At 42.5% G+C, this 23,585-nt stretch overlaps 1 protein-coding gene across 5 annotated transcripts in view; it reads right to left on the reverse strand.

Annotated features, from left to right (window-relative positions):
• The window catches only part of RAI14 (retinoic acid induced 14), a 124,933-nt gene that overhangs the window by 26,574 nt on the left and 74,774 nt on the right, over window positions 1–23,585 (reverse strand). For 3 of the 5 annotated variants that reach the window (XM_036225838.1, XM_016142424.2, XM_036225837.1), the window contains 2 exons: window positions 21,099–21,229; window positions 4,267–4,355 (listed from right to left, as the gene is read on the reverse strand). In XM_036225838.1, the coding sequence (XP_036081731.1) occupies window positions 4,267–4,355; window positions 21,099–21,229 (220 nt within the window). Of the gene's footprint in view, window positions 1–4,266; window positions 4,356–21,098; window positions 21,230–21,380; window positions 21,450–21,516; window positions 21,536–23,585 lie in introns of those variants that run through there. The other 2 variants (XM_016142426.2, XM_016142423.2) reach the window with 2 other exon arrangements.

Raw genomic sequence — 23,585 nt, forward strand, 5'->3', positions numbered from 1 at the left:
TAAAGGGTACATGGGAATGAATTCTTTCTACTATCTTTGTAAATTTTTTTGTAAGTCTGGAATTATTTCAAAATTTAAATTTAAATTGTAAAAAGTTTTATTAGAAAAGTGAAGCGTGCAAAGGAATTAGAGAGAAAATTTAAGACATAGGAGCATGACAGAAACCGCACATCATCCTTCAGTCTCTGCTTCTGCCTCCTTCTACGGCAAAGTCCTCTATGTTTTAACTGGACGAATGACTGCCCAGAACTGCCCAGCTTCCCATAAAGCCAGATGTGGCCACGGATCACGCGCCTGTCCCCCAAAATCTGAGTGTAGCCATTTGGGGGCTGTGTCTGCCTTTCCCCTCATTGATGCTGTGTTGCAGACTCGGAGGGAGCCATCTTGGGCCGCAGAACCGCAGCAACAGCCTGGACACTGGAGCGACAGGAGTGCGGAGCGGAGCTGTCACACCGCTTGTGGGCTTTCCAGACGGAGAGAGAGAAAATGCCGCGTTGCTTATGCCGCCCTGTCGCGATGTGTCCAATATATTCTGCTCGGCTAATAAAGGGAGTCTGAAAGCCAATGCTTCACAGAAGCACTGACAATGAACAGAAGAAGATGCTTTGGTCTTCCTGAAACTGTCGATGCTTCCGATTAATCCTATCTCACACTGCAGGGTGCTAAACGCAGGCATTTCCCACCTCCCTACCCCTCAAAAAGCCCAGGAGTCAATTTTATTATTTCTCTGGCAGAAGTGTTTTCTAAAGAAGCAGGCGGAAATGTCAATTCTTATATCCGTGAAGAACAGGAGCAAGCAAAGCAATGGAAGTTCTGGACAAATGACATAGGTCCAGTTCGGAGATGGTGCAGTGAGCTCAGGAGCTGACTTTCCCAGCTGACAGACACTATGTGCCTGTGATGCTGTTTGGCAAACAGGCAATTAAGAAATGGGGGGAAATTCCCAAAGCCAAAAATGTAAGTCATGAACTTCTGCAAGCCTTTGGGTTTTCTTCTGATTCGTACAATGAGAGCAGTTGGCTTGGTGATTCTCAAATACTTTTTTTTTTTTTTTTGTAAAGATGTGAAAGCTTTTCAAAAGCCTTAGGTATAAAAGAAGATAAAGGTGACCTGGGTGAAGAAGCAATAGTCAGTCATAATGGGAGCGTTCCCTGTGTGCTGGGCACTGCTGAGATGCCCATGTGTTTCTTCTCATCTGAGCCCCAAAGGCCATCTAAAATGACCTGATTGTTGATGCTGTATGGTAATTATACACAAGGCCCTATTTTCTGACAGAGCTTTGCTCTTATGATTGTTTATAAAGCATCTGTAAAAATTATCTGGTCAGACTTCTAAGCATTTCATCTGGAAGGATAGTTGTTTGAAAACAGATGCTAAAAACCTTTGCTCTACAACTTAAATCTAGTCACCAGGGTAAAAAGTAGGGCATGTACCAATTTGATAATCTATAGACTTTGTGGATAAAAAGGAAAAAAAAAAAAGGTCAGTGTAATATATTGTAAAAGCAGGCTTATTTTCAGAAACTCTATAGGGCAGTACAGTGTATGGTAACAGATTTTTGTACTAGTTCTCAGCAGGTGTTGGGATTGAAGATGACTATATCTCAGTAATAATATGGCAATACTTAAGGTAGGCTTACTGAAAGGACAGCCCCTCTAAGAGCTGAGCCATTAATTCATCCCTTAGCTATCATAAAATGTTGTGGGCTAATGATAATCACTAAGGCACAGTGACTAATGTCCTTGTCCTTCCCTTAGACTCTGATATGCTCTCTTGAGAGGGAGAGATGGGTGTAGTGATTAGCCAACAGGAAGGACATAGGCGTGACATTTATCTTGTTTGTTGTGACAGAAAAAAGTTTGAGAAGTGTTATTCTAGATAACACAACAGACATTTCCATGTACATTTTTTTGCACACGGCTTTTTCCTTCTTTTGTCCCAACGTTCTCTTTCATACTTTTAAGAAATCATGAGACGTTAGTGCCTCATTCAGACCAAAGCAAGACAGTAAGCCAAAAACCAACGTGCTGACCTCGCTGCTAAACACGTTAGATGAGAGGGAGGTGAAGGGCAACTCTGAGATAGTTTCCACTCACGGAAGGTCTGGACAATGTGCTGGGGCCACAAAGTGCTGTGAATTCCACCAGTTTCCATTGGGGTTGAGAAAAGTGGACTCCAGAAGTTCCCACTGACCAGAGAGGCATCCAGGATGGGCCTGTGGTCTCCCCTGCAGTGTTGCTCCTTGGAGGGCAATGCCACCTCAGTTGGCAGGAAGGACACACTGCACTAGGGTGTCCAGGTCTCACTGCCCAACCAGGCTTTTAAAAACTGAGTTAGCAGTAAATAGGAACTCTACCTACATGGTGTTATATGGCCACAAAACACTGTGCTTCTTGAGAGCTTTTAGTACAGAAAATAATACTGGTAAAATATATATATATATTTTAAAAGGCAGGATATAGAGTTTATTATATAATGCCATCTCAGCTATGTAAAAATGTGCCAGGAAAAGTCTGGAAGGAAATATAGCAAAATAATGCAATTTGTTTCTTCTTCGTACAAGTAGAAGCACTGGTTACCTTCTTTATAATTGCCTGTATTTCTTCAATTTTCTACAATAAACACATAATAGAGAAATATATTTTCCTTATAATCAAAAGACAAGAAGAGAAGATGCTTGGTTATGATAGAAATAACTAGACTCCTGCCTAAAACCTATTTCTAAACATCAAATACAGTAAAACAAAACTGTATCATAGCTCTAATTTATTTGCTTTAAGCTAATTCTTTTAGACTATGATTTTCTTAGAGGAAGCCCTGTCTGTCTGTCTACTTAGGAGGACATGCATCCCATCAAGGGCACTTCAGCCAAACACACCACTCAATGTGTATGTGGTAGGACTTTAAAAGTGTCAACAACAAACTTTAAAAACAAAACAACTGAGCTTGGAATTAGGGATGACTTTAATTAGTGCAACATAAATTAGTATTTCCCTCAAGGCAGTCATTTAAGGAAACCATTCATTCTGTGGGTATTGCCAATTCCCAAAATATTTTTGGAGCGCTTTGTGGCGCTCCTCAGGAAAATCATTCTGTTTCTTCAATCACTCCCTGTTTTTGACCAAAAATGGTTTTACCAGTAACACCTCATTTGCCTGACTTGACTTCAAGTGGTTCTTGGCCTATCCTTAAAAAAATAAATAAAATAAATAAATAAAGATTCCCAACCACTGAAGATATTTAAATTTTTTTAAAAAGTGCCACAGACTTTATGAAAACAATTCTGAAATCCAAAGTTTCCAACCATGTTTTGAGTAATAATCCTCACAATACTTGACTGACCCATGTCCTGCTCCACCCCACAGATAATTATTCTTAAGGGGCCATTGTTTTAGGGGTAAGAAAAAGGGATCCAGTATGGATTAATGAAGAGACTAGATAAAGACTATAGAGGTAGACCAATTTCCTATACTAGTCAACACTAGCAAAAGCCAAAGATTGTCAAGTACAACAGAGAAACAAGACCCCAGTAGTTGCTTTGATGCTTGGGCGTGGCCAGCAGGGGGCAGAAGCCCAGACTGGAGACCCCAGAGGCTCTTTCCATGTAGAACAGTGTTCATAAAAGACAAGGCTCCACTACCTTTTCTCTCTGGTTGGTTTGTTCATCATTTGTTAACATCGGCTTCACACTGTAATCATTTAGGAGCTTTAAAAATAATACTAGTTGTCTGGCAACCTGCATACAATGGAATCTGAATCTTACAGGGTAGAGAGAGCCTGGGTATCTATGTGAGGGATGCGTGTGTACTGTTTATTCCTTCTTTCCGCTTCTCCCTTCCTGCCTTTCAAGTTCCCAGGTGATTCGGATGCAATGAGACACAGTAAGGGTGAGAACCAAGGGCAGCTGGTCCAGATGAGGACCATGGCTTATCTATCCAGCTCACGAAATGAGCTTCTAAACGACTCACTTCATTTATCACCTCATGCCTGATTCATAATGACAAAAAAGTAGGAAATATTGCTTGGACCATACATATGATTTTAGAAAAAATAATATTTTTAAATGAGGGATAAGCTATATAGTCTCTAGTTGACTAACCACATATGAGATAAAGACACTTGCAAAGGCACAAATGATGAAACCGCATTGGAGCCTAGTCATTGGAGGTTTCATTTTCTTCCAATGTGCTTCTTTTCCCCAATGAATCATCTTTGGGATCCCTACTCTTGTTCGACCTATTGACTTAAGAGATAAAGACCACATACCAGCAGCGTCTTGGGCTGTCACATCCACGCCATGTGTAACCATCACCCTGAGACATTCCACGTGTCCTTTTGTAGCAGCAAGATGAAAACTGGAAAAGAAGTAAACACAATAGCCTTAAGATTTCCACTCCTTAAAGTTCATCGCTGACGTTTTTTGCCTCCTCAGTTACACTTACTTTCTCTCACTTGAGCTCCATAAGCGCCCAGTTAGTAGGTAGCATTATCGACCTCATAATACCAATAAAGGAACTGAGGCTCAAAGTGGTCTGATAATGTACTCATTGACACTTTCATTAAGTAATGGAGAAGGAGCTTGGCCTCAGGTCTTCCAACCCAAAGGCCGGGCTTAGAAAAAAGTAAGATTCAATTACATCCTTGCCTCTTCACAAAACAATGCTCAAAGAGTACTAACTAGATTCAACTCCTAAATAAAAGTACTTATCAACTTTTTATGTTGCCTAGTGCTGCTGCTAAAGCCAATATTTTGAAGAAATACGCTATAAAGAGAAACTTACCTAAATCGAATAATGGTCAAGCTTCCTGAACATTATCAATGTCAAATTCATTGTTGTGTTGTAGCTGAATAATGATCATCGTAAACTTTTGTAGTATGTGCCAAGCATCTTACTAGCCACTTTAATGCATTATCTCTTTTCATTCACATCACAGCTTTTTGAGGTAAAGTGCTATTACCATGTTCATAGATGGTACATGTATTCACATAGGTACAGACAACATTAACAAAAGCCCATAATTAGGCTCCAGAACTCAATGATTCTTGGGAGGGTACAAACCATGTTCAGCATGTTTAGACTTGTCATTAAAAGAACAGATAACATCCAAATGCCACACCAATCATCCCTGCAGGTCCCAAGGGTGAAGGGCACAGTTCCACTGGGCATTTCGCTCAGAGGCTGAGAAAGCTAAAATCCTTAGGAAGGTTTCTACGCCTTCCAGTTTCCTCCTGCCTCAGTTCTGTTTTAGGGAGCTGCTGTCTCAGGATACTTGCCATGCAGCACTTGAATATCTGTGCCTCTGAATTAAGGCCCAGTCAATATTTTTTCATGGGTAGAATTGTCACTGGGGCCCAGGGTCACACCTAACTAGCAAATCTAAGAAGTAAACCGATTCAAACCCAAGTCAGCTTGGTCCTACACCTCTGCTCTGGAGAACTAGGCTGAGTAAAGGGGCACTGATCAACAAACTGAGATATTTCAGTTGTGGTTGCAATCAACCATAAGTTAACTATGTACTTTCGGGAAGTCAGTTTAACAGGAGCCTAAAGCTCCTGCCCTGTAAAGTGTGGGGCTTGAATCAGGTGATACTGATGCTTCCTGTAGCTCCAACAGTCTATCATTTTAGCCTACCTGGCTGATGACACCAACTACCTCTGCATTTGTGCAGCCATTTATGTGTAATGTTTCTTTACAAAGTCCAGATCATTTCACATTACAGTGAAACTTTGATCAAATGGAATGACTTGGGAATGTGGTGACCTATGTAAATGGAATTCCTGATTAAACACAGCTTAACCAAAAGAACCTCCCTAAAGGGCAATACCTCTGTTTTTCATCATTGCCGGAGTAATGCAATTTTACAACAAGCAAACTTCACCTTTCAGCAGTGAATTGTTTAACCAGTTGATCTTGGTAGAAGGTTTCTAAAATGTCCCCAACCTTAGTAACAGTATATGTTACATCATTTAATTGCTCATGAGGACATGAAGTCACCGCTCAGAACCTCAATTACTGAACTAGACTATTAATCTAAATGTCCCAGATTATTAAACTCTACTTTTAATAAAATTTTATTCTTTTCTTAATATCTACATGTTTGTTTCTCAACTGTTCATTCTGCTATCTCCTATGACCAAGGGAGAAACCAAAACTATCTAGACAAGAGGGCGGCCATATCCTACGCTATAAGTAATAGTTTTAGGATTAGTGATTAGCATATGCCCATGCACACACACATGCGCACACATGACATATAACACATGAAAAGAAAAATACATGTATCATATTGTATAGCCTGCTAAATTTTCACAAATAGAACATGCCCATTTTACCTTCATACTAATAAAAAAAAATCAGAGTGTAGCCGGGGACCAAAATGCCCTCCTGGTATCTACTGCTAGTGCCCAGAACCTCTCCATGTGGCCCTTCTGGTTACCAACCACCCTCTCCGTGTGAAATTTATACTTTTTCCTATGCGAAGACGTCTCAGATTACTGCTGGACTGTACTCTACATAGAGTGGTAAAACTCCAGACACAAGAGACAACGAAGCATTATTTTTGCCATTTCTGTACATGGATAAATATAGTCTGATCAAAGTGATGTGGTATTTCATGGATGACTTGGGAGCTGTAGGGTTTCGAGATTATTATTTAGAAGGTCAATGGTGATTACAAGGAAGAAGGTGGACTCTATATCCAATCCTACCATAGAAACTTTCTTCAACATTGCTTTTTAAAATGAACTCCTTGTTATCAATCTAAATCAACCTGTCTTTGACAGCTGTAACACATTTTATTGAGGGATCCAATTAATTAAGATTTCATGGCATATGCTTTAATAAATTGTGTGTTTGTGTGTGTGTGTGTGTGGGAGAGAGAGAGAGAGAGAGAGATTTCATTTTGTCCTGCCTCTCTCATTAGAATTTTGGTCAAGAAATGACTTTTCCCCCTATTCTGGGAACTCTCCAACTATTCTCCTGTGGAATATTGTGTCCTGCTGAGAAAATAGAATAATATTGGTCTTTTCCAAATTAATAATTTTCTCCTCATATAGTTTTACCTAAAACTTCAGCAGTCACTACTCTTACAGATAAACAAAGTACCGGTAAATATAATTAGGAACAGGTTATGTAAGGACAGATAATCATGTTTGCAATTTTACATTGCTTACTTTAATACCATACTTTGAGCTAGTGAAATCATTCTTAGCTGATGGCTGATGTGATTCAATTAAATATATCATCATTTCAAGGTGTTTGTCAAATAAGACTCTAAGTTCCAGGTGTTTGCTGTGCTCTCTTGTCACATGAAAGCTGCTGCTCTACTTTCCAAAACGCACAGGCACGGGGATAAGCATGAAACGCAGGAAAAGGAAGAGAGAGTCATTTTAGCCAGAAGTTTCTGATTCATTTTTCTAGATAAACAAGGAACTCCACTATATATCCTCATTCCTTCTCCCTGAGCATGCATTTCTGGAAAACGGGAGGAAAACTAACGAACATGACATTTAGGTTTGCTCTTGGGGAACATTCACCGACGCTGTGCATTCTGGTTTGCCCCCCAGATCTGCTCTCCTTCATGCCCTGGGTCCGCGGCCCAGGAGGCAGACCTCTAACGAACTCCACCCGATCAGCTGCCTTGTCCTTCAACGGGAGACTCTTACGAGACACAAGAAGATCAAAGATGTCAAGCCATTATCCCCTCCACTATTTCCCTGGCAGGCCACATGTTGGCCTTGCGAGTCCTCTACGAAGCTCACGCTCTGCGGGCCAGCTCCCCCAGAGCTACAGCTGCAGCTCTTCCTGGGTTTCGGCAACTGCCCTCTCCCTCAGCACCTTCAGGCGGGAATAGATTCCCACTGTTACTACCCGGAGCTGCTTTCCCAACCTTACTGATTCAATCTAGACAACAGTTTGTAAATAGTTCCTTTCTTACACTCTTATCAATTATCCTATTTGAAGGTGCTACGTATTTCCTGATGGGACCTTGAATGATACCAGCGTTGGGTGTTTCGTGTGTGACCACACATAGGATAAACTTTTAGGTTCCTGTGGATACTATTTGATTATATATAAGTGGAAATTAAGGCTTTTAAAAAAAATGTCTTAACCCCATCTATAACTGAATTGATTATTTAAGATATTTGGACATTTTGGTAAAAATGTGTTGATGGGAGAATGTGCCATATCACTTTAATTATATGAAATATGATAAGGCACAGAGTCTGGGACATGTTGGACTTTGTCTCCGTGTTCTAGCAGAAGTTGAATCAGAACCACCACTGCTTAAGAAATAAAGAAGGAAAGAAGGAAGGAAATAAAGAGGGAGGGAGGGAGGAATGAAGGAAGGAAGGAGAGGGAATAAAAACTACGTGCATTTCCATTGAATGGAAACTCAGGAACAAAGTTTTAGACAGTTGCAAAAGACAAAAAAAAAAAAAAAAAAAAAAAAAAAAAAACCATCCAAGCCTTGTCTGAAGCTCACACTTCAGGTGCTGACATTCCGGTACCTTTCATGGAAGTGATAATCCCCAAAGCAGGATTTGGCTGCAGCATGTCATTAGCATTTTGCCTCCGAAGATGAACAAGAAACAGGACCAACTTTTAATAAGATACTCAAGTGGAAAGTTGGATGGAAACATGATGAGTCAGTGACAGAGCCTGGATTTGCAGATGACAGTGAGTAGGTTTCCTTTCTAAAGCAGTGACTGATAAATGTAGTCATCCTCAATGGTGGCAGTCCAGGTGACTGACAGGCTGGGGGCCACTCCCTGTCTGGATGGCAGATGGGTATCTGTGGGGTTACCTCAGGCTTTGGGAGCAGATGGTGTCCCAGGTCAGCACGCAACTAATAAGGAGCATGGTTGGTGGCCTCTAATGGCCTGTCCCGGATAACTGGTGAAAGAACACACCTCTATATAAATAGAGTTTGCAGGCTGGGGTGAGATGCGGTGGGCAAAGCAGTAGGTTGACGGATGTCCCCCACCCCTTAAAACAAAGACCATATTCTCGATGATGTTAATTCTAGGGCATTGGAATTATCCCAAGTATGGGATTGTTTTGATATTTCTATAGTTGGATATTTTTGTCAGTACTGCTATAGCTAAATATATTCATTCACTCATACGTTCACTCTGATACGGGGGTATTTATATGCTAGACACTGTCTTAAGCACCGAGAAACATGTGGTGAACAAAACAAGGTCCCTGCCCTCTTGGATCTCAGCTTCTAGTAGGAAGACTAAAGATAAGCCAGTGGTTCTCCACTGTGGGTGATTTTGCTGCCTGCCCTCCCAGATACTTGACAATGTCTGGAGATATTTTTATTATTCAAGGGGTGGGGGTAAGGAGATTCTACTGGTATCTAATGTGTAGAGGCCAGAGATGCTGCCAAACATCCCAGAAAGCACAGAGCAGCTCCCCACCAACAATTATCTATCCGGTCCAAATTGTCAATCATACTCATGCTGAAACACTCTGATTATCCAATAAAAACAAATGTACAATGCTGAAATATAATTCTATTGAAACAAATTAAACAAAGACTGAAGAAACTACATGAGTAGATTTTAATCTTTTTATTGATATAATTCATATACCATAAAATTCACCATTTTATCAGGTACAATTCAGTTATTTTTAGTATATTCACAGCTGTGCAACCAACAACTATATAGTTCCAGAACATGTTCATCACCGTAAAAAAAAAAAAAACAAACCTGATCCATTAACAATCACTTTCTACTCCCATGTAGCCCCTGACAATCACTAATCCACTTTCTATCTCTATGGATTTGTGTATTCCGGACATTTCGTAAAGATGGCATCGTCCAGATGTGTGGTCTTTTGTGTCTGGCTTCTTTCACTTGGCAGGCTTTCAAGGTTCATCTGCGGTAGCACGTAGCAGTACTTCTTTCCTTTAAACTATTACACTATATGGATACACTAATTTCGTTTATCTGGTCATTGGTTCTGGACATTTGGGTTGTTTTTACTTTTCGGTTATTAAAAATAATGCTGAAACATTCATGTACGAGTGTTTGTGTTTTCAATTCGAAGGAGCGGATACCTAGGAGGGATTGCTGCATCACTTGGTAACCATGTTCACTTCTTTGAGAAACTGCTAAATTAGTTTCTCAAGCCGCCGCACCATTTTACATGCCCAGCAACAACGTAGGGCGGCTTCAATTTGTCCATGTCCTAGCCGAAATTTGTTATTGTCTGGCAAATTTTAATTTAAAAGATGAGAATTTTAATTACAATCTAAATTTTCCAGAGGAGAAATGTTTAAGTCTTTCTTAATGAGGTTATTCAGTTAAGTATCGGCTAAAATTTCCTCTTAGGAAAACATAAAGGAGAGAATGCACAACCGATCTGGAATATCTCTGGCTTTGTCTCTATGTGGGCTTTTACTCCTAATTTAAAAGTGTGACCTTTCCTTTTAAAGACAAGAAATGTCATTCAAGAGTCTATAAAGCAATCTATCTTATGAGAGATTTTGTTGGCTTGTTTATCTCTACATTTAGACAGGTCAAGAATTCGGTGGAGGAGGGAGGGGTATAAAAACCTTTTATCTACTCCTCTAACCCCAGGCCCAGACAGGGACGCTTGTCACCGTCCGGGGATATAGCAGGGTGGCTCTCCAGATTCCAGTGTATGTGAAGTGACAGAGCTCCAATAGCCTAAGAGCAGTCCTTGGACCAGGAGCTCATTAGAAATGCAGGCTGCCAGTCTCAGACGCACAGTTACTAACTCAAAAGCTGCATTTCACAAGGTTCCCAGCTGATTCATGTGGACGTGAAAGTTGGAGAAGCACAGCTCCAACCTAAGTGGAGGACAAGTTAAGAACCTCGCACCGTCATTATTACCAAGGCACCCATTGTTTCAAAGTTCTTTTGAAAACATAATCCCCTTAGCCTTAAAAACAGTCTCATGGATATGTTCACAAAAAAGGAATCTATGCTGTTTTAAAGTTCATTATAATAGGGAATGTTTTAGCTTTCCTTATAAAGCTCAGCTGGGCCCTTCAACAGAGATGTAACTAAAAGGCACAAATAGAGCAGCCCGAAGATTTACATAAGATGACTTTGATCTCTTTGCTGCTTATTGATATTTGGAATTTCTCTGCTTCTGTCATTTGGAACATTCCCAAGGTTTCTGTGCTTAGGAGTTTTGTGGTTCCCAATCTCTCCCCTCCAACCCTCTCCCTCTCTTTCCTTTTCCCCCCTCCTCCCCTCCCTCTCACCCCTAAGAGAAGGTCAACCCACTGATGTCCCCAGCAGTCTGAAACAGCAGCTGGGTGGCTGTCTGAAGGGCAGTGGGAGAAACGGCAGAGGGAGAGTGAGTGGCCTGGGAAACCAGGGTACCAGGGCTGGGTTTCCTGTCTCGTTGCTATGTCACCGTGGCTGAGGTGCTCAACTTCAGTTCCCTCACTTCTAAACCATGGTTAGGGCAATTAAATAACAGCATCCTCAGTAATGAAAGCAGCTTATCTATTGAAACACAATGCACTAGTTATGTTTTAACTCATTACAACCTCAACAAACCTACGGGTGGGGTAACTATTATCACCCCCATTTTACAGAGGAGGAAACTGAGGCACAGAGAAGCTTACCAACTTGTCCGAAGTCCCAGAACTAACAAGTAGCGGAGCCTGGATCCTAACCTAGGCATTCTGCCTGGACAGCTGGCCCTTCACCATCATGCTGAAAAACTGCACTGCCTGTTAAATCACTCACGAACTGTGAAACACTGTATGACTTACTGGCTATGCTGCTCTTTAAAAAACAAAATTTAAAGTGGAAAAAAAAATGAAAGTATTTGGTCAAAAAGCAAACGCTGGCTTCTCACTGGGGCAGATGAGGGTTGCCAGTGCTCTCAAATGGACAGGAATGCAACCCAAGCACGGAAGCGAACAGCCTGCAACAGAGGCTTCATTTCCTACAAAACCACTCAGCGAGTTGTGTAAACCTTCCCGAAATAAATACTTTAGGACAAGGCTGGGATAGTTCTCAAAGCTCTTAACCCGAAGGGGACTTGAACTGCTGGTCTTCAAAAGCCTTGGACTGCTGCTTTTCAAAGCCCATGAGTGACAACCCAGAAAGTTCCTTCTATCTTTCAGAGTGATAGCAAACAATTCTTCTGGTTTCTGATTGCCAGCTGAGACATAGTTGGAGGAACTGCGAACTCGCGAGGCTACTTTTAGGAGACTTTGAATTTTTTCAGGCATATTCATTCACAGAAAATTGCACTCAAACCAAACGCTCTCTGTCCCCTTCATGACTACTCCGGCCCCTGATTCCGAAAGAGCTGGCACAGATTAAGTCGAGAGGGCATAGGTGGGTTCAACGGTTTCGTTTCCGATCCCTCCCCTCGCCTCTGCAACCGATGGTCACTCCCCACATCAAGCAAATCACCAAGCCCACACCAGGAAATGACCATACACCAAAAGCTACCAAGACTATCCATGCCCAGATTTCCAGAGTATTAGAAGGTTCCAGAAGGATAAGCTAGTCTAACATTCTCATTTCACAGATGAAGACACTGAGGCTCAGAGAGGTCAGGAAATGTGTAAAAGATCAGGACTTGAATTCACTGCTCTGACTCGAAGAGCAGCTTGTCTTGAATGCGCCCACATCTCCCTTCTTTCTTTTTATAAAAGTCCTTTTGTTCCAAAAGGGGGATCCTAGGGTCCGGTCTGTAAGACTCAGAAACACTTCACAGCAATACCATCTTTCTCCACAATCCCTACAGAGGTTCGGCATCTCCCAAACACTTATCATCGCCTAGACTTTAATGGCATTCCTTTTGTAAGACATCTTTCTCGAGGCGGAAAACATGATATTAAATCATATTAAAATGAATCGGGGAAATGAAGGATTTAATTCTAATTTTAAATGCTTAATTTCTCCGATTTGTTTCCCCAGGGGGAAAAAAAAAAAGAAGAGAAAAATTTTAAATCATTTCTTCAATTAAAATGATAATAATAATAAATAAATAAAATAAGGATTTAATTCAAAAAAGTCTTCCCCGAGGTGACAGGCTCTCCGCAAGGAGACCGTGGCCCCATCCGACCTCACCTTCTAGCTCTCTCCGTTCACTGGGCACATCCAGCACCCTCCCCTCCTCAGGCCTCCGCCTCGCTGTTCCCTCCACCAGGACAGCAGTTCCAGGAAGGTGCATGGCGAGGCCCCTCACTCTATTCAGGAATCTGCTCAAAAGCAGGAGTCTGCTCAGAGAGGCCTTGCTTGCCCGGGTTTATTCACTGTGGCCCCAGCCTCATCATTTTCTTCAACGCAGCTGACGTTACATGAAAAGGCCACGTGTTTATTGTGTCTGCTCCGTCAGACTGTACGTACCATGAGGTCAGAGACTTTGTCTTGCCTGCTGCAATTTCCCTAGCACACAGGAGCAATAAGATCTCCTGGGGACAGCAGGGAGGAGACAAGGATGAAGGATCACATCCTCAGAGCCAGGAAACCCCGCAACATTTAAGCTGAGCATTAGGATTGTCTAGTTTCATAAATGCGGTCTGGAAATAGCACTTGGGCATTAGGGAATCGTTAGGGCAAATGATTTGTCTCTTTTAGTCATGATAGACCCCCCAGACTCTAGCACCTAGAGTGGAGAACAGGTGATTTGTACTAGTTCCAGGACCTTTCTACTCCACATTTCCATCTTCATAAATACTCCAGGGTGATTGAGAGCATCTGTGAGAAATAACTAAGGGAAATTGACACGGCCTTTAAATTGCATGAAAGAATGTTCTACGGTGTTTATTGAATGAACGACACATAGGAAAGCCCCTAGCCCAGTGTTGGGGCATTTAATATTATTAACATGATGCATAACAATTCCTTTCTTATTAATTGGGTAAGATGGAACTCTAACCCTGATAGTCTGTTAACAGGGATGGGATAGGTAACTAAGACCCATCGAATCCCAGATGACTGAAGAGGCAGTGGCAAGAGCGAGTTCGACCACTCTGGAAATTAGAAAAGTCTTCCTTGAATGACGTTTAAGACTCAGCAGGATGGGTGGTGGTGGTGGCATCTTGGAGGACATGAATTTCACGGGCTCTGGTGAGGAAGCAGGAATATTTCTAGAGACCAGGGATGTGCCAAGTGATCCTATGTGCCTCAACCCTTGAACTGTCTGGTTGCTGTCAGCATGAGAACCTCCCGCTCCAGGTGCCCTCTCTTGTGGGGTTAGATCGAGTGGCAGTCACTGGCTGTGTGTGATGAGACCCACACCCATCCGCTCCTGCTCTGCTCTGGCTCACAGCGAACTGTGACATTTCCCAGGCTCTCCTGACCTCTGCATGCGGAAGTAGGTCCAGCCAGTGGAGGGCATGGCCAGAAGACCAGAGGGAGGGGCAAAGCCAGACTGCTTCAGCCCTGAACAACAGTGATCCATTTGAGTGTCTAAAATTCATCTTTCTCAATATATTTAATCCAGTTTTCAAATAAAAGATCCTATGATCTCACCAATATTTTATCATATCGGTAAAATTTTATCATAATTTCAATGTTCGATGTAGTTCATAATTTCTGAATCAATTCTCATCAGTTTCTACCACTTCTGCAGTTATAAGTCTTCCCTCGAAGGTGCAATTTTACAACAAGATCTGTTCAGCTTTAACATACAATACTATTCCCTTTAAAAACCTTGTGAAGATAACTTACCTTAAGCCCCATTTTACTTTTCATTTTAATTTTACTTTGTGCACAAGCATTATATACTCACATACATGTGTGTTTGTGTGTGTGTGTGTGTGCGCGCGCACGCGCGCTAGCAAAAAAATTCACCTGGGCTCCTTGGGCCTTGGCCTTAGCCCACCTATAAGCTATCATCGATTTGAACCTGTTAGGAAGCTCTGGGCTAGGAAACCTGGGGTCTCACTGTGGAGTGTCTAGGGCAGTGCTCAGTTTGGGCTGACCATTCAGATCACCCGGGTGCTTAAAAAACCCCAGGCCCAGGCAGCACCCTATGCTAATTGCGTAGCAATCTCTGAGGGGGACACCCAGCATTTTTTAAAGCTGTCCAGGTAATTCTAACGGCAGTCAAGTTGAGAACCACTGATCTGGTGTCAATGGGGCCTTGAACTTAAATTGCTCTGCTAAGCTCTTGGAGAAGGGAAGGAAACAATGACCATGGTTTCAACTTGGGATGGCCTCTATTCATGTTTTTACCAACACCTACACTGTCCTCCTTCCCCTGAACCCACCCACATCCTCTCAAGCCATTCTTCAAAACCCACCCCAAATCACCCCTGAGGCAGGAAGCATCTCTTAGCTATTCCAGTGCTTCGCCATCTCCATCTTGAACCCCCTGCAATTAGTATTTTATAGCTCAGCCCTTCATAATTCTCCAATATTTTCATTGCTCTTGTCTTCTCAGCTAGACGCTATGCATCTAGTAGGCAGGGACCACAGTTTCTCCTTCTTTCGTATGTGCTTAAAATAGAGTTCGGAATGTCTTAGATGCAGGAAGTACTTCCCAACTTGTAGATTAATGAAACAAACATTTGGGCACATTGGGAAGGTAGGAACACAAATTATATCACCTTCAAAAATCTATGTGACCGAAACAGAGTGGCTATGCTATAAGAGCAATTCTATCCTTCAGTTTATTCCTTTGTCAAATATCAATAGGTTTTAGAAAGATAGGGTGATTTGGCTTGGAAGGGGATTTTGCCGGGAAGGAGGCTGTAATCACACATAAAGTATGTAGTAGTTTTAGGTAAACTAATCTGGCAGCCAAACTGACTGGATTTCCAACACTGAACTGCCGATATAAAATATCTAATGCATCCCTATTCTGAGAAAATAGGAAGAGACAAAATGCAACGGGCCACCAGCCAGGGAAACCCATTATCATACCGTTGTGCAGAATTTAAGGACTACCTCTCTTATTTTATATTTAAGCTCCACAGAATCACCTAAAAATACTTGAGCTCCACAAAGTCGCCTAAAAATACTTGCACAAGTTCTTGCTTTCAAAGCCAAAGAGATCAGGTTTCTGAAACGAGGGATATGTATGCAGAATACATCTATCTCTACATATATATTTATGGATAGGATTTCTTCAAATACGACAGCCCCAGCAGTGATTTTATTTAGTCTGGTTGTTCCTAAGACAAACACACGTAACTTTAATTAAACGCACACAAAACGTAGGGGAAACCATCTTGAAGCAATTAGACTGTTCTCTGGTAAGAGGTTTAGGGCAAGGGCCCCCTCCCCTCCTCACCTCCACCTCGAAAAAGAGAACAGATGGGCACAGGGAAGCCCAGCCTGACTCCAGAAACACAGCCTGAAGCTATAACTCTCTGTCCCACTCCATTCTGCTCTCTTCTGACCCAACACACCACCCTTCTTTTACTCTTTCCTAAGTGAATTCCAGTCATTCAATCGCTTTCTCTTTTCTTTTTTAACCCCTCTCTGGTCAGTTTTAGAGGGAGAAAATTTTCAGGCAAGGTTTCTTATCTTTCCCTAAAGAAAATATTCCAGGAAGAAACTGAAAAGTCTGAACAATTACCAAACCACCCATTTGGTTATTGACCTCAGGCTGTGAGGCTTCTGGAGAATGTGAGCTGAGAGGCCGCCTTGGCCGCCTCACGCTTGCGACGTCCTGGGTCATCCCGTATCTAGTTTAAATTGCAATGGAAGCTGGGAAAGCAAAGTGTCAGTTTGTGACATTCACCAGGATAGCTCTTTCCCTCTTGAACCCCAAGTTAATTCACCCTTAATTAATTTACTCATGAGATTTTACCAGCAGAAAGAGTATTTTCTCCATGAGAATCATCCTGAAAAGTCACTCCTGCAGATAGTGACTGAAGGACTCTTCTGTGCTTGAAAGAGAGGAAAAGATCAGCCCAACAGCACTAATCATATAATCCTTGTCCTCAGAGAGCTTACTGTGCTGTATGGAATTCAAGTCTTTTAATGAACGAAGATTTTTCTTAAGCTCTTGAGTCTTTCCTGTTGGTGCTCCTGTTCTTTTGATATAAGAAAATAAATACATCATCTTCTAAATTAAGATTGTAGTAGTTCAAAGGGAAGAAAAAAATCACAAAAGGACTAAGAATATCAGAGAGGAAGGCACTCTGGACTGGACATAAGACCTGTGCAAACATCTGGACTTTCTTACGCAAGGCACGAGCAGGAAGCAGCTAGCCCCACCTCCGGTAGAAGGCAGTGTGAGGACAATGAACTCAGTACACGCAGGGCCAGTGGAGAGACCCTCGAGTGTCAAAATTAGGACTTCAGGTTGTAAGGCAATCCGGGGACACTGTGCGCCACTGAGCAAAATAACAAAATGGGTTCTTACAAAAGCTAACCAAAAATAGGCTCCAGCCTATTTTTGATATGGCGGTGGATAAATCAAAGGGTAAGCCCAAACTAGCAGGCAGAGAATGAGGTCAAGTATTGTCAAGGGCCTAACTTTCAAGTGTGTAATCTGGCCTTACCCTTTGGAGATGAATGCAAAACACTGTACATATGTCCACAATCAAACGTCGGCCCTGCGAGCCCCACAGGACTGCTGGGGCCAAGGGCTCTCGCAGAGGGGACACGCTAGGTTGGTCTGTCATGGATTCAGAACCACTCCTCGGAAGTCACCAGTTCACATGCTACCAAACCAAATGCACATGGAAAGAACAGGAACAAAAACAGAAAAGTCTATGCAGCTTGAGAAAAATCTTCAAGTGTGAGAGAGACACACGTACACTCAGCAGGAACGCACAGATGGAACTAACTCAAATATACATGTGCAGACTTGCACAGTGAGAAGGCTGAAGCCAGGGGACTCACACTGCTTGGGGCTCATTGTGGTAACAGAACCCCTGGCCTTGCATTGCTTCATGACGCCAAAAGGACAGGAAAAGTGGTTTCCAACCCACAGACCCCGGCTCCGTTCTGCATACTAAGACCATTAGATTTGGATTAAAATCTGAAGCCGGATAGATTTAAGTCTATGTTACCTTTGAAAATTAAATTATTGAAGTTATCAGTTAATAACTTTAATCTTCAAAAGGAATATTCCAAGCAGAAAAATTAAATGTTAACAGATGGTTACTTATGGAAAATCCTGCATTGAAAAAATGATTATCTTCTTCCTTCCTTTTATAGACAGTTCTCCTTTCTACGTAAGTGTAACTGAAGGAAAAATATGGTGGACTTATGCGTGCAAAGGTAGACATGTTGGAACTGCTTCTAGAGTTAATGCAGGAAAAGCTGTACCGCGTGGCCGGCCCTAAGTTTTATTATCTGCAAAATGAAGGTGGTGATGTTTATATAACTACTGCATGCATTTCTACTGTTAAAAGATTCATGCTACTAGGATGAACTTTGAAAACATTATGCTAAGTGAAAGAAGCCAGAGACAAAGGGCCCCTTATTGTATGATTCTACTTATAATAAATATCTGGAATAGGCAAATTCATAGAGACAGAAAGCAAATTAGTAGCTGCCAGGGGGAGGAGAAAGGGAGGTTGGGGAGTATCACTGCTTAAGGGGTACCGAGTTTCAATCGAGATGATGGAACATTTCTGGAAATAGAAGATAATGATGGTTGCGCAACATTGTGAATGTGCTTAATGCCACTGAAATGTATACTCTACTATGCTTTAAATGGCAACTTTTATGTTATGTCTATTTTACCAAATAAAAAAGGAATGAGAACAGAAAATAACATTCTGACCATGTATTCTATACATAATAAATATCTTATTAACAGAAGTTATAAATTTTTAAGCTGATCATAACTGTGGCTAAGCTGCTAATCTAAATTTTCTATTTTCATTTTAGTGGTACGTCTTGGACAAAACTATCTTAAACCATTCTGTCTCCTTTCTCTAGCCTGGCTATAAAAGGTTGTGTTGTGCAGACACCTACAAAGCCGGACCGGGAGGAGTAGGAGCCAAGAAAGCTTCTTCGTCGTACAGGAAGTAGTCCAAAAGCACCATATCTACTACCAAAAATCTCAAGGCAGGAGTGTGGCCTCTGCCACCACTCTGAGAGCACTGACTTCACCCGTGACATCATGGGAAAAGGTTAATTCACTCACTCATCAAATGCTTTTTGAGTATCTACTACAAGCCGAACAGTGGGCTAGACGATGTAATTATAACATTGTGAAATTACAATCCCTTCTATCAAGGAAATTTCGACATAGAAGGCAAGAGGGATAAGAACTAGAAATTATAAAAGTTTAAGAAGGCAATTAACTCAACATAATATCAGCCAATAACCAAACCCCGCCTACTATTGGGAGTCCTGGCTATAGTTACCATTTTAACTGTAGTAGAATATACATTTCAGTGGCAGTAAGAACATTCACAATGTTGTGCAAGAGTTCACTAGATTTTGACCCTGTGCCTCACACCTGAGAGATGGGCCTTTGCAAAGGTAAAGTCAAACTGCGGCTGATGGGGAGAGTTCAACCTGAGGGCTTTGGCAGTGGACCAGCCAAAGAGAACACCTTCCTCTGCCCTCTGTGAACCAACAAGCCTGGTTCCTTAAGCTATCTTGTGATTCCCACAACAATAGGGTTGGTGTCTATGCTATGGGATCCAATGGCTGTCAGGAAGAGGGTTTAACTGGCAAAATCTGTTAAAATGTGATGCCCACTCTTCTGAAAGTTTGCTCTTTATCCTCACTCCCTATCTGTCACTCCAGAGTCAATCTAGTTTCTAGATGATGGTTCTCTGGTGGAACCTACATGGGACACTAAAAAGTATTAGGTCCTGGGCCTCCCCACAGACCTAATGATACAGAATATCTGGGGTGGGCATGGCATCAATATTTTCTTAAAGCACCCCTGGTGATTTTTCTGCTGGCAGGATTGAGAACCACTCATCTGGGGGGAAAAAAAGGGAAGGGACCTGGCTGTACCAAGTGCCGTCTGTGGGCTGGGTACTGTGCTAGCTCCGAACATACAGCATCTATATCTACAGCATCTATAGCTGTAGGTGTCCCTCCCGTATCCTCTTGGACTTGTTCTGGCCATAAGCATATGGATCCTCTGAGAAACACTGAACCTTAGAGGGACAAGAGATCAAGAATAGATACCTCAGTTTCCTTACCCCTCGGGTGAAATAACTCCGAGACATACTTTAAACTTGGGGTAAGCAAATTAGTCCTGTGAGGGACCAGATAGTTAATATGTTAGGCATTATGGACCATATAGTCTTCCTCTTGACTACTCAAATCTGCCTTTGCAGTGTAGAAGCAGCCATGGGACAGAGTTGGTCAACTCCTGCTCTAATTCCCAGAGGTTCTCGGCGGGAATGAGTTCCATCCAGTTGACCACAGCAGTAACCTGTCAATAATACGCTGTACTGACTTCATTCTCTTCCTGTGTGTACTTCCTGAGATCACTGGCCAGAGAAACTACTTGCACTCAAATCTTTGCCTCTTGGCGTGCTTCTAGGGGCACCAAACCTACATCAGTATCGCGTTTTAAACTCATAACTACTCCAGCGGTTGAATATTACCATCTCCATTTTACAGTGAAGAAATTGAGATTCAAGGACTACAAAACTCATAAGTGAGAGAGTCCAGATTAGAAGCCTATTGGCCTCCGAAGTCAATGATCCCTCTATACAACTAGAGGAGGGACAGATACGAACAAATAAACCACACGCGCACATACACATAAACACTTCATCAAATAGATAGCTTTAATTATGCAAGCAAGAGAACCATATACGGCAAATCATAAGGCAAAATTTATACTACTCATATAATTACCGAGCTATGTTAAGGGAGGGGGTTAGAAAGAAATAATGATATAAATGGTAAAGTTTGAGGGTTATGAAAAAATTACTCTTATTTTTTATGCCCTTTCTAATTTGAGATAGAATTCATGTCCTGCCTATCGACGGGCTGTGATCCTGGTGCTACATCTTCTCTGCTGAAAGCTTCAGTTATGCCTGGAGAGAAAGGAACTAGACTAGAATATCCTCTTACCTATTTTAACATGGGGCTAGGAGGACAGTAATTTCTCAGAGTCCCCTGAAAGGTCCCCTATGTTCCCTAAGGAGTCCAGAGAACCCAGGGCTGGCACAGTTAGAAACCAATCTTTTTATCTTACGCGGTCTTGCCCTCGTTGTCCTGTTTGGTGGCGCTGGCCCCCTTCTTGCCCAGCAGTGAGGCCACCTTCTCCACGTCTCCATTCTCCACGGCCTGCAACAGCCGGTCATCATTCTTGTTCCACTCATTGGTCTGTGGGGCAAAGGGGAGACAAAGAGTCAGTGGACGACAACGGTGGCCACGGCCATACTGACCGGCAGGCCCTCCTCATTTTCCCAGCTCCCCATCTCCCCTCCCATCGCTCAAATCAAAATCTTCCCTCAAATGGGCACTTTAAAAATACCTCCCCCTTCACCGTGGCGGCACTCAAGGAGGCCCGTTTCCCAACAGGAAACATCAGCAGTTCAATGAAACAGCGCTGGTCACCAGACTCGGAAATAAAGTCACTTCTTTTAAGTTGGGAAGATGAAGTCGCTTACCTTAAAGACCTCGAGGCCAGTTTACATATTAGCTTATTTCTAGCTAAACTCGACCGCTGGCTTCTCAGGACACCGGCCTTTGACCTGCTCTACAGCTCACTGGGTCCACGGTGTTACAGAATCAAACTGGCCAATCGCTCAAGGTTACCTGAGAGTTTATACACACACACGATTCTCTGCCTGCTTTTATCGCCACTCTCTCTGGCCTGCTTACTGGGCCCTGAGTTTTGAGCCGCATACTGGTTTTAAGTCGTTGTCCAGGCTACCGATTCAACAAAATATATCACCAGACACAAAACTACTTCCTGAGCAAGCCAGCAAACATCAAAGGGCGTTGAGCAAAGCCTCCACCACCGCCAACCCCCAGCTCCGGCAGAGCACTTATGCAAACCACAGTAACAGCAAAGCTTTCGTGTGCACAAAAACTAGTTTTTCCTCTTATAAAGGAAAGAGAGGATCTCTATATAAGAGGAAATGGGCTTTGAGTGCCAGACTAGAAAGTTTCAAATGGGAAATGGCAGCAATGAGCCATAGAAGGTTTTGGAGCAGAGGAGAGAATAAAGTCAGTGAGTGAAGAAGGGTCATTAGGAGGTGTATGAGGTGGATTAACGGGGAGAGAAAAGCCCCTGGGTCACCTCCAGACCATCCCTAACTAAGCCTACCTTCTGGACCCTCTAGTAGTGGATAACACCATCCTGGAGAGTCCCCCTCCCTCCTCAAGCTTCCTACACACATCTCCAGGGCTCTCTGCTTCCCGTGGGCTCATATAAAGCATGAGTGGGTCTACTAGATGTCCTAGGCCTCCCTCCAACTCCTGCCTACCAGCAGGGCCTTAGAGAAAGCCACAGGCCACGAAGGAGTGAAATAAGTGTGACTAAGGTTCAAGTCAGGAATTTGCTTCTTTGAGAGGCTCAAGATTGGACCACTCTCATTTCTCAGGACTCTCTCTTCTTGCGTGGCCGTCACTGAGTGCAAGAGCACAGGAAGAATGGGGTAGGTGTGAATGAAAATGAGAAACGTGTCTTCTAGGCCGCATGAACTTGAAGTCCAGAACTGCAGATTGACACTTACATGTTATGAACTTTAAGTTACCTCTCCCCTGCCCCACCCCCCCAAAAAAACCTTCTCTGTGCCTCAGTTTCCCAAGGCTTCAGACTGGGTGACTACTGTGATTCCTCTAAAGCTCAAAAAACTTGATCTATAAAATGCTCCAAATCAGACTTTGCTAGGGATTATTCTAGAACAGTACTGTCTGTGATAATGGAAATGTTCTGAATCTGTAATATCCAAACCTGTGGCTGCTGGGCAGTGATTCTCAGCCAGGGGTGATTCTGCCCCCCAGGGGACACGTGGCAATCTCCATAGACATTTTTGATTGTCATGACTAGGGAATGCTACTGGATTCTCCTGGGTGGAGGCTGGGGTGCTGCTAAACATCCTGCAATGCACAGGACAGCCCCTTCCCCACAGCAAACAATTACCACCTGGTCCCAAATAGCGAGATGGCATTCGCCACATGTGGCTACTGAGCACTGGACATGTGCGTGGCTAGTGCAGTTGAGGAACGAACTTTTAACTTTAATGTCAGACTTCGGTGCAGCTCCACATGGGAGTTCTCTAAGTATTTTTAACAAAGTAAGAATGTGTCTGGGTCACTGTCATCCACACTCTCCTATAACAAACAATTTAATCACAAAGAAGACAGTAAGTCCTCAATTATAAATCGGGTTTCCTCTTAAAGGGGAATACGATAAATAGACCGCCCCAGGAACAAGCATTTGTTTAGTAGAGTAGGAGGCTTTACTTAAAAACAAAATGTAGAAAAACCAAGAGACAGACTGCAGCTTATTTCCCTGATTGCATTTTTATAAGCCAAAACAAAACCAAAAACGTTTATTGAAGTACATGTAAAATTCATGATTCCTATCTGCATTATCCCAATGCTACAGTATTAGTGTTGTCTTTTAAATCCTTCTCTGACTTAAATGGACCAAATTAAAACTGGATTGGGAAGATCAAAAGGATATAAAATCTCAGGGGACATGATTGAAAGTACTTAAGCAAAGAAA

Source organism: Rousettus aegyptiacus, unplaced genomic scaffold (assembly GCF_014176215.1).
Source record: "Rousettus aegyptiacus isolate mRouAeg1 unplaced genomic scaffold, mRouAeg1.p scaffold_m13_p_8, whole genome shotgun sequence".
NCBI classification, from domain to species: domain Eukaryota; kingdom Metazoa; phylum Chordata; class Mammalia; order Chiroptera; family Pteropodidae; genus Rousettus; species Rousettus aegyptiacus.